This window comes from Balaenoptera borealis (assembly GCF_965194805.1).
Source record: "Balaenoptera borealis genome assembly, chromosome: 8".
Classification (NCBI taxonomy): Eukaryota; Metazoa; Chordata; class Mammalia; order Artiodactyla; family Balaenopteridae; genus Balaenoptera; species Balaenoptera borealis.
In genome coordinates, this window is record NC_138865.1 from 5,915,977 (window position 1) to 5,933,138 (window position 17,162).

At 40.6% G+C, this 17,162-nt stretch overlaps 1 protein-coding gene across 7 annotated transcripts in view; it reads left to right on the forward strand.

The window, feature by feature from the left end:
* Positions 1–17,162, forward strand: part of GALNT7 (polypeptide N-acetylgalactosaminyltransferase 7) — a 120,326-nt gene that overhangs the window by 86,411 nt on the left and 16,753 nt on the right. For 4 of the 7 annotated variants that reach the window (XM_082402120.1, XM_082402117.1, XM_082402115.1 and 1 more), the window contains 4 exons: positions 7,454–7,620; positions 11,770–11,900; positions 12,146–12,225; positions 14,448–14,630. In XM_082402120.1, the coding sequence (XP_082258246.1) occupies positions 7,454–7,620; positions 11,770–11,900; positions 12,146–12,225; positions 14,448–14,630 (561 nt within the window). Of the gene's footprint in view, positions 1–7,453; positions 7,621–11,769; positions 11,901–12,145; positions 12,226–14,121; positions 14,305–14,447; positions 14,631–17,162 lie in introns of all 7 variants that reach the window. The other 3 variants (XM_082402121.1, XM_082402116.1, XM_082402119.1) reach the window with 3 other exon arrangements.

The following is a 17,162-nucleotide window of genomic DNA, read 5'->3' on the forward strand; positions in this document are numbered from 1 at the left end:
CCAGCATGTGGTTTTTAGTTTAGATTGAGCTGACTGGGAGTGTGGACCTGATAGAGATTACAGGCGTGATGAGCTAAAGCCACCCATCGTCCCTGCCTTCATACCGTTCTGGTTTCTTGCCTCCCAATTGTGGCACCACATGGAGCGTGCCAGAGCGAGCATGGCAGACACCGTGCTTCCTCAGTTACTGAGTTTCATCCTGAAAAACTTTTGCATAACCAACCATTAATCCTGTGTTCATTGATTTTGACTTTCAACCCCAATGGAGCACAAGTTAAAGATTTCTTATTCTCCTTTTCATTAATATTTAATTCATTAATGAAGAAAATGTGTGGTATTCTATGATGTAGTACAGCATTGTGAAGAGGAGTATTCCTAGAAAAATTTTTGAAATCAAATCAACCAATATGTATTGAATATTAACATAATATATGAAAACACTGTTCCAGCTATGAGCAGAACTTGTGGTGATTAGCTGACATTTTCATCTTGGAGGAAGCATGGCTTCTGTTAATACAGACTTAATTTTGACCTTCAAGGGAAGACTGACTGATAAGAAGGATTGATAAGAACATTGGGAAAAAATAACTAGAGCATCCTAGAGTTTCTAATAATCAAGGAAAGGGATACAAGCTCTTCAAGGGATAGAGGTAGAGTTTTGAGAAAATAATTAAATACAGAATAATTTTTCATGCTTCAATTTTATGTGCCCAGTCAAAAGAAAGAATATATTATCAAGAAGGGAATAGTCTACCTGGGGGTGAGAACAGGGGACCCAAAGAAGAGACGTGGTCATTGCACCCACAGCTATCCATGGGAGAGGTGGCCTGAGTCTGAATTTAGTCTGTTCAGCAATCCCTATTGTGGAAGAGCATGCATGGAGCTTTCAAAACCAGCAAGATGATCAGATCTCAGGCCTGCCAAGCAACCTTCCAACTGTAACCAGTTTTTCATAGTCTGCTGAATTAGATATTATTTATTGATAAAGCTTAAATACATAAAGGCTTTATATCAAACTAAAGATGTTAAAAAAAACCTAGCTGGGACAGAGAAAATGGAAGGAAATTGTTAATAGGCATGTCATTTTCGGTTATGACATCCATTTTTGACCTTTTAAGTTATAGAAAGGTCACTATGAAAATTCGTCATTCCTGTCTTCTGATACAAGCACCTGGCACCACATAGGTGCCCTGGAAATATTCTGTAAAAATTACTTTTAAGAAAAACTCTGCAGGATAAACAAGGTCCTCCTGTAGAGCACAGGGAACCATAGTCAATATCCTGTGATAAACCGTAATGGAAAAGAAAATGGAAAAGAACGTATATATATGTATAAGTGAATCACTTTGCTGTACACCTGGAACGAACACAACATTGTACATCAGCTATAAGTACGCGTGGCCGGAGAGTTCTGCAGTAACTAGCGCGGGGCACGATGCCCTTGGTGCCGAGGGTCTTTAAGCTCTCTTGGAAGATGAAGTGCCAGAAAGGAGAAACTACCCAAAAGTCTGTAACAGAACCCATCCGTTTCAAGGTGGCATCGTGTTTCCGTTGGCCCTCCTTCTTCCTGGAGCTTATTACAGATTTTATGGCAGTGAAGTGAGAGACATGCTGCAGAACGGGGGTCTGACCTCAGCACAGGGTGCTTCTCTCAGGACTGAGTCTCCTGGTCCAGGCTCTGCGTCGTCATCGGCACTTGTCACCCGCGCGCTCTCCCGGCGCAAATGCCCGCCTGCCGTGTACGTCCCCCTCCGGCTGCTCCCGTGCCCCAGGGGCTCTCGCCCTTTCTCCTGCAGCGTCGGGGCGACAGGAGGGTGGCATGTTCTCGAGGTGTTGGCGGCAGTTTGGCCGGTACCCGCCATCCCTGCCACCCACTCCTGGCTCCCAGGTGTCCTGACCTTGCTCACCTGCTGCCCCCCAGCCTGCGGGCGCCTCCCCACGCCTGCCCCCCTGTGGGCGCTCATCTCCCCTCCGGCTCTCACGGCTAGCGGGCATCCTCTGAGGCCGCGGGCCAGGCTCCGGCTTAAGCCGTCCACCCCGTCGCTTCCCTGCACGTCGCCTTACTCCTTACGTGGTGGCTCCTGGCAGCCCTGGTTCTTAACTCTGCTGCTGACAGCAGGTGGAAACGTCTACGCTCTCTGGCTCCATCGAGAGCCAAGGAGACGGCACAGGAGAGGTGGGAAGGGCCTGCCTAGCTCCCCCCCTGCCCGCGTGCCCACAACATCGTCTCCACCCCATGCTGCAGCCTCCCCGCTGGGCCTCTCCCCTAAAGTTCAGACAGGGAGGCCGGGCTTGAGCCCCTCCTTCCATCTGCTTTTATCCTCGTCTATCGACTATCTGCTCTATTTTGGTCTTCCTCCAGATTTCCCCCCTCTCCTGCTAGAAGAGCATCTGTCTCCACCTGCCATACGGACTGACTGATTCTTGACAGTAGCTCAAAATAGTTGGACTGCGGGGTGGAGAGTGGACATTACGCAGAGGAGAAAACACATCTAGAGGCATTTCAAAAATACCCTTAGAGCAATTCAGTAAATATTTATCGAGCGACTGCTCTGTGTTAGATGGTGGTGAGCAAAGCAGATGAGGTTCCTCTCCTTAATGAGCTTAGCTTACAGTCTCGAGCCTTTTGTAGGAAGGATTCCAGGCAAGGGCGGGTGTAGAGATTGATGCATAAGGATGATCATGGTCACGTTGTAGAGCCAACGGAAATGTCCATAAGGAAAAGGTCACATGAATTATGGAACAGCCAGGAGTTCCCTGGTGGCCTAGTGGTTAGGATTCTGGGCTTTCACTGCCAAGGCCGGGGTTCAGTCCCTGGTTGGGGAATTGAGATCCCACAAGCCACGTGGTGCAGCCAAAAACATTTATTAATTAAAAAAAAATTATGGGACAGCCATACTTTGCAATGTTGTGCAATAGTTACAAAGAATTAGATAACAGGATAAATCTATACATACTCACATGAAAGAAGAATCTATACATACTCACCTGAATATATCTGTATATATATACAGACATACATTTATATGTCTGCATGAACATAAAATGTCTAAACACAACAACTAGTAACAATGATTTCCTCTAGGAGGTGAGATTTGTTGGGGAGAGGGAAGGGGGGCAGCTTTTACCTTTACTTTATACACTTCTATATTGTTTGGATTTTGTACAACAAAGTGTGTATTGCTTTTGTAATTTTTTTCAGTTTTATTTAAAAAAATTTTTTATACAAATTTTAAAGGTAACTTCATTTGTGGTAATTACAAAATATTGGCTATATTCCCCATGTTGTACAGTACATCATTGGGCCTATTTATCTTATACCCAACAATTTGTACTTCCCTGCCCCCAATATTGCCCCTCACCCGCACTGGTACCCACTAGTTTGTTCTCTATATCTATGAGTCTTCTTCTTTTTGTTATATACACATAGTTTGTTGTATTTTGTAGGTTCCACATGTAAGTCATATCATATGGTATTTGTCTTTCTCTGACTTATTTCACTTAGCATAATGCCTTCCAAGTCCATCCATGTTGCTGCAAATGGCAGAATTTCATTCTTTTTTATGGCTCAGTACTATTCAATTGTAGGTATGTATGTATGTATATGTATATGTGTGTGTGTATATATATATATATACTGCTTCTTCTTTAATCATTCACCTGTTGATGGACACTTAGGTTTCTTCCATATGTTGGCAATTGTAAGTAATGCTGCTATGAACATTGGGGTGCATGTATCTTTTCAAATTAGTGTTTTTGTTTTTTTCAGACATATACCCAGGAGTGGAATTGCTGGGGTGTATGGTAGTTCTATTTTCAGTTTTTTGAGAAATCTCCATACTGTTTTCCACAGTGGCTGCACCAATTTACATTCCCACCGACAGTGTACAGGGGTTCCCTTTTCTCCGCATCCTCGCCAACATTTGTTATTTATGTTCTTTTTGTTGATAGCCATCCTGACAGGTGTGAGGTGATATCTCTTCATGGTTTTGATTTGCATTTCCCTCATGATTAGTGATGTTGGTCATCTTTTCATGTGCCTGTTGGCCATCTGCATTTCCTCTTTGGAAGAATGTCTCTATTCAGTTCTTCTGCCCATTTTTTAATTGGGTTGTTTGTTTTTCTTGATGTTGAGTTATATGAACTGTTTATATATGTTGGATATTAACCCCTTATCAGTCATATCATTTGCAAATATTTTCTCTCGTTCATTAGGTTGTCTTTTCGTTTTGTCAGTGGTTTCCTTTGCTGTGCAAAAGCTTTTAATTTTAATTAGGTCTCATTTGTTTATTTTTGCTTTTATTTCCCTTACTTTAAGAGATGGACTTGAAAAAAAATATTGCTTGGTATATTGCTTTGTTTGGTAATTTTTAAGACAAAGAAAATAGGAAAAATACATACCAAGAGTTGTCGTTACTGGCACATAACCTAGTTTACATCTTTGGAGTTATTTCCAAACCGTACAGAGGTGAGGGAAGATGGAGAAATTGGGAACACACTCTCTTCCAGCTCTTGTCCCCTTGTCCTGTAGGAATGCAAGGTAGCACGTCCAGACCTTCCGATGGACGGTCTGCCCAAGCAGTCCCTGGGACAGGAAGGTGTCCCCTGTGGGCCCCCTCTCGTCTTCACTTTCCCCCTTCCTCCCCTCCTCCATTCCCTCTGTTTCCAACTCCTCGAAGTCTCCCATTCAAGGTCCTTATCTGGTTCATTTCCCCAAGCTGTCATCTTTTGCCTTAGAAATCAGCAAGTTCCAAATCTCCTTCCATGACTTAAATATTTTCACCAATTCTGGTGTCTGTTGTAAATCAAAATCTGTGTCTTTCCCATCCAGTTCTGCTTCTTTAGGCCCAGTGCTTAGACTCAGGGAAGAAAATTATTGCCTGAATCTCCATCAGAGCGTTTGCTTGTTTTTGCAGTTTCGGGGAGGGAGATCGTTTGTCCCTACCCTTCCAAAATTAGACGTACCTGCCCAGGTTAGCTTCTCTCCAGAAATAATCACATCTTCTTTCAAAATCTGCATCCCTCCACTGCTGTATTTTTTAACTTGGTACTCTGAAAGAGCATGTGGCCCCTCCCAACCTTGGAAAGCCCTCTTTGTTGCTGAAGGCTACCATGCCCCCACCCCCTTCCCCATTCCTGGGTTATCTCCAGGCCACAAAGGGCAGGGAAGAGGGGGAGGGGAGAGAGCTCCCATCACATAATAATAAGCTCGATGTGTGCCTTGTATTGACATTATATTCAATGTCAGTATCAGTTCTTAGACCTTAGATCAATTCTTAGCCATTCATAGATAGGTATAGCTAGTATTTTTTCTTTTTCTTTCATTTTACTTTTAACAAGATTTCTTGTAAACCCAAGACAGCCTAGGTTTATGTCCTGGCTTCATTACTTTCTAGCTGAGTGATCTTAGGCAGTCATTTATCCCTGACCTCAGTCCCCTCATCTGTAAAATGGGGACATTAATAGTACTAACCTCATAGTGATGTGGGGAGGTTAGATAAGTTAATAAAAGTAAAGCACAGAGAATAGTGCCTGACACATAATAAGTATATGCTGGTATTTGCAGTTATACTGCAAATGCCCTTTTTTGTAACTTTTCCTCTTCAGTTTTTTTCATGTTTTAATTCTACCTTCCAAAGATATAGATCTTCCGTCTATTCATTTTTTATCTGAATCCCATGCACACAATTCACTGTGTGCTTTTATCTTTTCCTCCCCACTTCTTTGGTGTCAGTACTTTTTAAATCATCCTTCTGGTCTCACCCTCGCCTCATGGCTCCAGGACGCCTTCCTGCCCACCTGTCTTGAGGTTGAATGAGGGCCACCTGTCAAAGCACCATGGTTTCCCCACTGTCACACGCAGAGAAAGTGCAGACGTTTGCTCCGTGTCTCGCGGTGGGCTTCACAAGGGCAGAGACTATGTCTGCTCCGTGATGCTGAGCTAGTGCCTAGCTCAGAACGTAGCAGGTACTTACTACTCCTTTAACAAGAAAATGCAGATGTAAGAAATAAGATTGAATGGATTCCAGACTCAGTCTGTATTTCTATAAAAACAACCTCTAAGAACACAGACAATTGAGAACTACGTTGAAAGGGAAATAAACACCCGGAGAAAACATTGTTTGCATCTCTATTGGGCCAGGTCCTATTTTAAATAATGGTGGTATAGGTTATCAAGCTGATAATGTTAATTGCTGCTTTTATGGTTTTAAATTTAATCTTGGGAACAAGCTTTTTTACTCCTCCATGAAAAACTTTGGGATTAAAAAAAAAATCTTTCCCTTCCACTTACCAAGGAGAAGGTAATAGGCACCAGATGCTAGTTCTGAAAGCTAACTCCTGCAGAAAGAACATGGGTCTCAGATTGTTCTCATCCGTCTGTCGTGTTCTTACTGTCTTGTTCTTCTCCCATAACCGAACAGAAAAAAGTGGGTGTGTGTGTGTACATACACACATATGTGTGTATACACATATGCTTGTATATGCATAATATACACACAACTGTACCTCATTATCCACCGGGGGATAGGTTCCAGGACCCCTTCGGATACCAAAATCCATCCGTGGATACTCAAGTCCCTTATATAAAATGGCATGGTATTTACTTATAACCTATACACACCACCCTCCTGTATACTTTCAATCGATTATTTATAATACCTAATACAAGATAAGCACTATGTAAATAGTTGCCATGGCAAATTCAAATTTTGCTTTTTGGAACTTTATGGAATTTTTTTCCAATATTTTTGATCCACGGTTGGTTGAATCTTAAGATGCAGAACTGGCAGATATGGAGGGCCGACTGTGGCGGGGGCAGGGGGGTTCTCTCCAACCAGAAAAAGGTTTCTGGCAACTTTATTCCTGCTACAGTTATTTGAAGTAATTTTGCATAAAACAGTTAAAGACCCTTCTTTAGTCAAGTTAATAACTCTAAACACTATTAGAACTTTGTTTATTCATCCAACAGTTAATTTTGGAATGTCTCTCGTATGCTGCACTTCAGCCCATTTGATGTTTTTCTGAATGTTTTAGCCATATTAGAACAGGACAGCTTTCAAACACAGTTATACAGTGGTTTATTCACAGCAAGTGAAATAAATCCCTTGCACCAGAAGCTCAAGTTTTAAAGCAGAAAATAAACTGGGGTTGAAGTCATGGAAAACAAACCTTAATACCATCCCCAGATGAGAAGCATAAATTCACAAATTAGTTCTCTTTGTCACAATAAGTGCTGGTTGGTGAAGAAGTAGCTTGAATATGAGTAACTTCATCTCATAGCAGCTTCTCTCTTCTACCTTGGGTTTCTGTGAAAATATAAAATGTATTTCATTCACTTACCTTAGTTAAGTCAATAATATTTCATCCAATCAGAAAACGTAGTCATAGTAAGTTTGGAACCAAACACTGCAGATTGCCTCTGAATAAATATGATGAAATGTTCCTTTTGCAGATGCAAGTATTGGCATTATGATGAGAACCTGCTGACGGCCAGCATCGTCATCGTCTTCCACAACGAAGGGTGGTCCACCCTCATGAGGACAGTTCACAGCGTAATTAAAAGGACTCCAAGGAAATACTTAGCAGAAATCGTGTTAATTGATGATTTCAGTAGCAAAGGTAATGGCTATGGAATCGACATTTTGTCTATAAAATAATTATAAGCAATTGCAAAAAGGTGATCTCAAAATAGTCTTCAGAAGTTAATAATTAGCACCTATTGATAGCATCTATTATCAACAAGTTGGCACTATGCTAAGCATTGTATGTGAATTATTTTGTTTCGTTCTGACGGTAAGCCTTGTGATACATGTTGTTCATCTTCATTTTGCACTTGAGGCTCAGAGATGTTAAGTAACTTGCCAGCGGTGACAGAGGTAGTCATTAACAGCTGCATCCAAATCTATAGGCTCATAAGTCTGTGTATTTAACCACGGTCTTATACTATACCAATTCTGTGGGCATTGGGTTTTATAAAAATTTAATCGTAGACGTAATTTGTTGAATGACTGAAAAAAATGCAATGGCATGTATATTGTAATGCCACCCAAAGCTCCGTCCAAATCTATATACTGAAACCTATATACCTGTTTAATAGCTTGTATTTTGCATTTCAATGTATTTTGAATTTGACCAGAAACCATGGACTTATTTATAAAAGAAAGTACCTACTAAAGCTTATTTTGTTCTAGATTTGATTTAAGATATTGAATAGAAGGAAATTGTGTTTTATTTTTTACTCTCTTTATGGAGCAAGCTCTAACACATTTAGGGAGACATCGGTTAGTCTTGGTTCAACTTGGCTAGAGAGAGATGGAGCAGTGATTTTCCAGATAAGTGGGGTTTTTTAAGTTAAAATTTTTTTCTTCAAATAGATCCATTATTGTAAGCTGAATATATCTTCTTAATGACGTAAATATCAAAAGATAGATAATGCTATAGCTCAGACCCCAAAGCAGCATGTAATTATGCTCCTAAAACCCAAGTCTGGGCAGTTATTTATTCTTCTTTGCTTGTCCTAAAACTGAGTTGAAACCTTTGAAAACTGACCAAAGAGCACAGACCACTCAATAACAACAGGATATCTGCTTTTTGGCAAATGAGTTTTGCAGAGAGTTTTTGTATATAAGTAGTGATACAACTGGATATAATGTTAGAAAAGAAGTCAGAACATGGGCAGCATAAAAATACCATTCAAAATGGCTTTACAAGAGCTTCCTCCAAAACTTAATTTAGAACTCTTGCAGTCTGAATAAACCTCTGCTGTTTTTGGAAGGACACAACCAGAATCTTGATCTTGTATACGTATATTAGCATGGAGAGAAACAGAAATATGACCTACCACTTTCTTCAACTAATCATTTTTAATTACAGCAGGGAATGTATAACTTTAAATTTTCAGTCATCAAATGCCTTTAGCTTAGACATCTTGGTTGCAATTTTCTACAACGGGATCATTTTCATTAAGAATACTATTCCTGTCTCAAATAAATATTTGAAAATATGTTTTTAAGTGATACTGTTGGTGCCAACAATGTTTTAGATTTAGCAAAACTTAAGTCTACAAAAATAACTTGGAGAAATCCCATGTCTATGATTGTACTGATTTTAAGAACCACTATGTTATTAATACAAGTTAAAAAGCTCAGAATAGTCTTTAAAAAAAAAAAAAGTGAAGATACACCAAAAGGTGTTTCCCATTCTAAAATCTTGCTTTCTTGCTTGGCCCGAGGAAAGAACACAATTGGGGGCTTAAGTTTTTTGTCCAGTTTAATTTTTTTGTGATCAGTGCTTCTGTTGTTACAAATCTCTAACAGCCTCTTGTGACACATTTTAAAAGCAATTACATATAGGGTCTGCTTAGCTTACAGCGTGGGGAGGGTCGTTGATTGGGGCTACTCTTGGACAGAAGTACAGAAGGTCTTTAATTACTCTTCCCAATTTCAAAACACCCTTGAACATCTGTCAGTCCTATCCTCAGTAAAACTATACAGCATTTGGTAAATCTGACTTAAGTGAAAACTTGGATTGTTTTCTTTCCCCAATATATTCAGTAATTAAAACTCTGAGTTATAATTTTTCTTTTAAAGACAAAATACTTAACTAATTTATATAAAGCCTCACAAAAGAGCTGGCTGCTCAGAACCTTTGGGTTTCTGGAAGCTACAATGTCCTCAAAACGGAAGGGTCTGGGGCCTTTGAACAGAGAACACTCCTCTCCACCTGTGCATCGGGCAAAGCGCTACACGGACCACGTGTCCTCCTTGCAGCACTCAGGGAAGGAAGCTGCGGGAGCACTTCCGCTCACAAGTGCATGTCATTTCCGCCTGCTTCTCATTGGCCACAGCAAGTCAGGTGGCCCAGCGTGCAGTCCAGGCTGGGGCTGGGGAGGATTGATCACCCCCTAGCAGGGGCCGTGTTCGTTCGGGGCACTGATCTATCCACTGTAGTGAGACCCAAGGGCAGCCAAAGTCATCTTAACTAGAATCTAAATTTAAAGAGCACACCATCAACTCATTTCTGGCCGTAACAATTTATTTTAGATATATTTAGATCACATATCCAAAAAAGTACCTAATGCAAGTCAGAAGGGGCTTTAGAAAAAAAAAACTTAGGACTGTACAGAACTAAAAAAAAGAGGAAGGTAAGAGCTTTTTTTAAAAAAAACAACAGCAACAAAAAACCCTTATATTGAAGGGAAAATCATCAAGACTTTCTGGGGAAACATTGTAATTCAGCATGAGAATTTTATTTATAAGTCTCATTACAACTGGACACCAAAGTAGAGAATGGAAAATTTTTTCTTCTCAATTTTGAATACCCATGTGTGGGTATCTTGCTAATTATAAGCTCCTTAAAAACGAGTAAAGTATTAAGTGTACAGCCTGATTTGCCCATTTAACCACTGGCTCATTACTAAATACAGCTGTTTTGGGGGTTGTTTTTGTATTCATGAGCCAAAATTTTAAACAACTTAAAAATAATTTTTGTGTCTTCAAGAAACATCTTTAAGGATCCAGGAATTAGTTGTGGCTGTGATGAGTCAGTTTCATTGGCTCATAGTGATGCAAACAAAAACTGTTCTCTTGCAACTAGGAAGCCAAGATGGAAAGTTTGGCAAATGTATCTTGTTTTTATAACATAAAATTTTCTCTACCAAACTGCAAACATATATATGTGTGTGTGTGTGTGTGTGTGTATATATATATATATATATACATACACACATATATACACACGCATATGTGTGGAAATGATATATGTATTTATTATATAAATATGTAAAGATTTATTTATAAATATATACATACACACACATATATATATACAGACACTTGATGCTTAAAATACAGAGAAAATGGGATCTTTTATTGTTACTTGCCAACTGAATGGGAACTATATTCATCACCACACCAAGACTACTCCCTTCAACACTGATTGTAGTAGAAAGATGGCTCAGAAACAAATATTAACCTATACCCTGTGTGGATCCCGAAGGCCATGTAATGTTATTTATAGGCAGTACATCTTCAGAAATCCTGAACCATTGCTTCTTCCAAAAGCAGAAAACTATTGTGCCTGAAAGCTTCTAGATATGATATTAACATTTGATTTTTTTAAGTTTTCATGTCAGTTGGCATAGTCATCATTTATTTGTTTAGAGAGAGGTTTGATAATTCTCAGGCTAGCTAGTTCTCCGTAGGTATATTAAGCTCAAAATTTAACTCAATTAATACACTTCACCTTACTTCCCTATACGTTTAACATTCAATGTGGTCTGTGTAAAATTACCGAGTACTCAAAGGACCTGTTGCCTATCCTCATTTCTTGAGAAAAATAATACTTTAAATGGGGACTTCCCTGGTGGCGCAGTGGTTAAGAACCCGCCTGCCAGTGCAGGGGACACGGGTTCGAGCCCTGGTCCGGGAAGATCCCATATGCTGCAGGGCAACTAAGCCCGTGCGCCACAACTACTGAGCCTGTGCTCCAGAGCCCACGAACCACAACTGCTGAGCCCGTGCGCTGCAACTACTGAAGCCCTCGCGCCTAGAGCCCGTGCTCTGCAACAAGAGAAGCCACCGCAATGAGAAGCCCACGCACCGCAATGAAGAGTAGCCCCTGCTCAACACAACTAGAGAAAGCCCGCACACAGCAGTGAAGACCCAACACAGCCAAAAATAAATTAATTAGTTAATTTTAAAAAATAGTTTAAGTGGTTTATTAGCCATAAATATAATTTATAATGTTGACTGAATTTTTTATTCATAGAACACTTAAAAGAAAAACTGGATGACTATATTAAGCTGTGGAATGGCCTAGTCAAAGTATTTCGAAATGAGAGAAGAGAAGGTTTAATTCAGGCACGAAGTATCGGTGCCCAGAAGGCTAAACTTGGACAGGTAGGACACATTTGATATGTATTATGTCAGCATTTTGGATTTGGTCACTAAAAGATCGTCTACATTTTTAAGTACCCATCTAATTTTTAATTTTTTAGAATTGAAAATGCTACCTTAAACAGATAACTTATATATCAAAATTGACTCTAACGCCAGTTTATATTAGCATCTAATTTTAAATTGTACGTGATATATGTCGTGCTGTATATGAGTTTTCTTTCACCCTGCCTCTTTTTTTTTTTCAGGTTTTGATATACCTCGATGCCCACTGTGAGGTGGCGGTTAACTGGTACGCACCACTCGTAGCTCCCATATCTAAGGACAGGTAACATTACCTTGCTTTTTTTCTTTCCTGGTTGAAAAGTTAAACCCCATCCTAGAAGGACAAATAATGTTCCCATTCTTCTGATTCCAGTTCCATTCAGTGCATCAAGTTGTATGTTGAGTATTATTTTTTAGTTAGTTGTTTCCCTGGGTGGATCTAGGTGGCTACTTGGGGCTGATTCATATGCGGGCAGTTAGACATTTGGGATAAGCCTAGGGCATCTCACTCAGAATCTTCTTCCTCTGGCTACAAAAGCTTTGCTCTAAGAGTAATATTAATTGTTCCCGCACACTGTGGTAACATTCTAAAGACTTGAAGGATCATGCTTTGGAATTCTGCCTGTGGGTTGTTTTATGCCCTTTGAAGTGATTATTTTACACAGTAAGGGCCAGCTCTTACCTGTGGCAAGACCTTGGGTTCCCATAGGACCTTTAAAGTTTAGAAGTAGACAACTAGCCTATGGAAATGTGGTGATCACCAATTTACAGAAGGTCTGAAACAGTAGACGGGCAGCACCAGTTTTCTAGTTCCCAAAGCCTTCCTTGCTTTTAGTCCAGAATCCTGACTATTTCAGAATCAGGAAGAAATAAGACATGTCCCTGTGGCAATGGCCTGAGTCAGAGGAAGAACTTTTGGAGGATTTCATCATCAGAGCATCTATCAGACACGATTTCCACGTGCTGTCTGATTTAATCCTCACAGCAACCCTGCAAGATAGATATTATTGCCTCCTTTGTACTACAGAGGATGCTGAGGCTGAGAGAAATTAATTAGTTTGCCCCAAATCTGACAGCTTATAAACTACCCAACTGAGATCTCTCTGGGACACCTTCCACCGCATACTTAGAAATCCGAGAATCATAAGGAGAGATAACCAGCCTTCACCTGTCCTGGTGAAAGCTGGCAGTCCTCGGGGTGGTGAGGGAGGCCATACCACAGGGACCCTCCACTCGCCCATGGGAGTCCACTGTCTGGACGGAATAAAGTACCTTTCCCCTGTATCGAAATTCTAAGCCCCATTGATTTTCCCCTTCTCCTTGGTTTCTAAACATCTAAAAAGCACCTTAACATGGCTGTAAAAAACTATAATCTCCATTTTAGGATATGCATTTTAAAATTCTTTTCTGATAAAATGAACGTTGGAACAAGCAGGATACCGATTATCTTTGTAGAGCTGGCTCTACACCTGATTGGTCATATAGTTCTAGCATTTTCATGAAGCCCACGTAAAAGGTATAAGATTTTTTTGCTCCAAATTCTCAGGCCACTATTTATGTTCTTCAGCAGGTTTTGAGGGATTTTTTTTCCTTGTTTTTTTAAAAAGCAGGAATACAATACAGTACTTTTTTTTTTTTTTTTTTGCAATAAAAGAAAAGCTGTTTTTTCCCAATAAAAACAAGTAGGAAAAGAAAAGTAAATGTACAGAAACAGATTTTCATAGTCACTGCTTTCAAAGAAGTAGAAAGCAGCAAAGAGTTGGGAGCACTGCTGAACATGTAGCAGGTATTATCTTTCTACACACACACTCATTTTTAATGGAGGGGCAAGGAGGGAAAATAACAGGCAGGGAAATCTGATAAATAATGAGAAGTTACCAAGAGAGTGTTGCCTGTAGGACCACAGTGAAAATGAGGAAATCTTATTAAGTTCAAGTTCATGGCTCTTTGTCCCTGACATGTGTCTGTGAGCCCAGGGACATCTCCTCTCGCCTTCCCTTAAGAAAACAGCCTCCTTGACTTTTCAAAGCATTCATTCACTTCCCATTAGATATGAAAATCCCCTAGTGGGGGAAAAAAAAAGGCAAACCCACAGTAACAAGAGAGAATCTAGTTAGGCATGCTCAACTAGTCAGTTTTGGGTTCTTAAATGCTTTTTCATTTTCTGTAAATGTTTCAGAACCACATGCACTGTGCCTCTGATAGATTACATAGATGGGAATGATTATTCCATTGAGCCACAGCAAGGTGGGGATGAAGATGGTTTTGCCAGAGGGGCCTGGGACTGGAGTTTGCTATGGAAACGTATTCCTCTAAGCCACAAGGAAAAGGCCAAAAGAAAACATAAAACTGAACCTTATCGGTAAAGATTACTCCTTCCTTTTCTTACGTGGAACGTTTACCTAAGTACTTTTCTTTTTTTCCTTCCCCATGTACTCGTGTAAACATGTGGGTCCCTACACGCCCTTGCATTTCATCTTCGCTGCCATCATCAACACAATACAGAACCACTTGCACGGTGCCGATTATAGATGTCATAAATGGCAACACTTATGAAATTGTACCCCAAGGGGGTGGTGACGAAGATGGGTATGCCCGAGGAGCATGGGATTGGAGTATGCTCTGGAAACGGGTGCCTCTGACCCCTCGAGAGAAGAGAATGAGAAAGACAAAAACTGAACCATATCGGTAATCACTAAATCACTTACCTGTTTCTCTTTTCTCCAGTTGCTGCTAACCTATTAACCTCTTGCCAAGCTAAAAAAGAAAAAAAAAAAAAGAAACTTGTTTTTAAAACTGTAGATGCTGTCTCAGATTCTGAAAGGGTTTCTTTCTTTCTGCTGTTTCAGAGGTTTAAACTCACACCTGCTTCTTTGTGGTTGCTTTTTCCTTAAAAGCAAGCTCCGTTTGGGGGTGAGCATGCTTTATGGCATTAATTCCAAATACAGGTGAAAAAAAGAAAATCTTTGCCATCATGTCCTAGTAGACTAGACATGAAATTTTGTTCTTTTGATGATTACGTCATTCTGTAAGTTTAAAATGCTCACATTGCTTACGACCCAAGTTTTATATCCACTTTGATGCCTTGTGGGTAGTGTTGACAATGAAAGACAGTAACAAGAGGTTTTTTTTCCTTCCTTTTGTTTTATATGCTAACTCTTAAATACTAATTTCATCCCAGTTAAATCTGATGAATAAAAATACATGACTTTGGGAAATGTTACATAGAATCTTTTATTACTTCATTTTCAGAAGAGCACTTGATGAAAAGGAAACTTCATTCCAAAATCTTCCTTTTTCTCCCTTCTTGTGGCTCTTCAAATAGAACAACTTGTGCCACTCTCTTTGGTCTTTTCACTGGAATATTTTACCATCTTTCAGAAGAGTGACCCCAAATGAAATGTTTGCGTAAATGCTAATGTAGGCTTCTAAATGTGTCTGATTTTATTTTTCTGATCTTATGGTTCTGCTTTTGGTCTCTCTCTTCCTGTTACGCTACTGATGATGTTAAAACTCAATTTGGGGAAGGTGTCTCCAACGTCATGCAAAAAGCTGGTGGGATTTGGGCGTGTCGTGATACCAGGATACTGAAATGGCAAACATAAGGAAATTATACAACTTTCAGCTTTATTTGACATTTTCCAAATTTCTCTTTGAAGTTCTTTTTCAAAAATTGTCCAGGAATCTACTGCTTACCCACTTACCCTGACTCACAAATAATTCTGGGAGAAAAAACATAAGGGGTAATAACTACAGTTCTATTTCTACCAATCCCATGGGCTAGTAAAGAAAATGTTTTAAATGTGGTAGAAAATTTTAAGGAAGGTTTCTCTTTAAGTTACTCACTGATTTCCATGTTAAGATACATTTTCAAATATGTACTGAGATAAGTGGGAATATATTTAAAGATCAAAAAGGCATAGTTACAATAGAGTAATGTTAAATGACAGTTAAATAAATGTGGCATGAAAGTATAACTGAAAACGCAATAGGGCTGTTTCTCCTCTAAGAAGAAAAGCCTTCTGAGAGAATGACTTTCCCCTGATGTGACTTCCCTTTAATATTGAAAATATTTCTTGCTTCATTATCTTTTTAATTAATATATTTATTTATTTATTTTTGGCCGTGTTGGGTCGTCGTTGCTGCACGCAGGCTTTCTCTAGTTGCGGCGAGTGGGGGCTACTCCTCGTTGCGGTGCACGGGCTTCTCATTGCGGTGGCTTCCGTTGTTGCGGAGCATGGGCTCTAGGCACACGGGCTTCAGTAGTTGTGGCACGTGGGCTCAGTAGTTGTGGCTCGCGGACTCTAGAGCGCAGGCTCAGTAGTTGTGGCGCACAGGCTTAGTTGCTCCTCGGCATGTGGGATCTTCCCGGACCAGGGCTCGAACCCATGTCCCCTGCATTGGCAGGTGGATTCTCAACCACTGCGCCACCAGGGAAGTCCCTTGCTTCATTATTTAATATTTAATGAGTGCTTACTATGTGCCAGGCGCTATTTTCTGGGGATAAATTTTAAAGAGATGTGTTCCCTCGTGCCACTTAACATGTAGTGGGTGAGACAGAAATTAAACAGTTAACTGCAGGAATAACTGGAGCAGCAAGTGTGACGAGTGGTGAGAAGAAAAGCTCACGGAAAGTGTCTTGAAAGTGACGCTGAGGCCGAGCCCTGAGGGATGAGAAGTCGGCCCTGTGGAGGAGGAGGGAGGGCCATTCAGGAGACTGTGGCATAGCCAGGGCCCTGGGACAGGAGGGGGTTGGGCAGAGCAGGGAGGCATTGCCTGCTGCCTGCTGGGGCTTGGATGGGGCAGGAGAGAGCGGAGGACACAGTCGGGGTTCCTGTGCCTGGTCTAGGATGGCAGCAGTGACGCTAGGGAGAAGTGGGTTCAAGATGTGTGTTGATGGTAGAATCAGTAGGAGTTGGTGATAGACTGAATATCAGGTGTGCTGATGAAGAGGCTCTAATGGAGGGATCTACCTAAGAATCGAATGCAGTGATAATTCACTGTTCCCAGGGGAGGGGGAACAGGGTGAAAATTATTCCTAACGGTGCGAGTGGCTTGCCCTAAAAAGCTATCAAGTCTTTTTTTCTCTTGTCCCTAAAAAGTACCCAATTCAAGGTCCTACTCAAGAAGGACCACAGATCACCCTTTGGCAGCCCTGCCTCCTGACACAGTAAATAGCTGTGTCTAATGCTCCTGTGTCATTTCTGTGCTATATTTGCA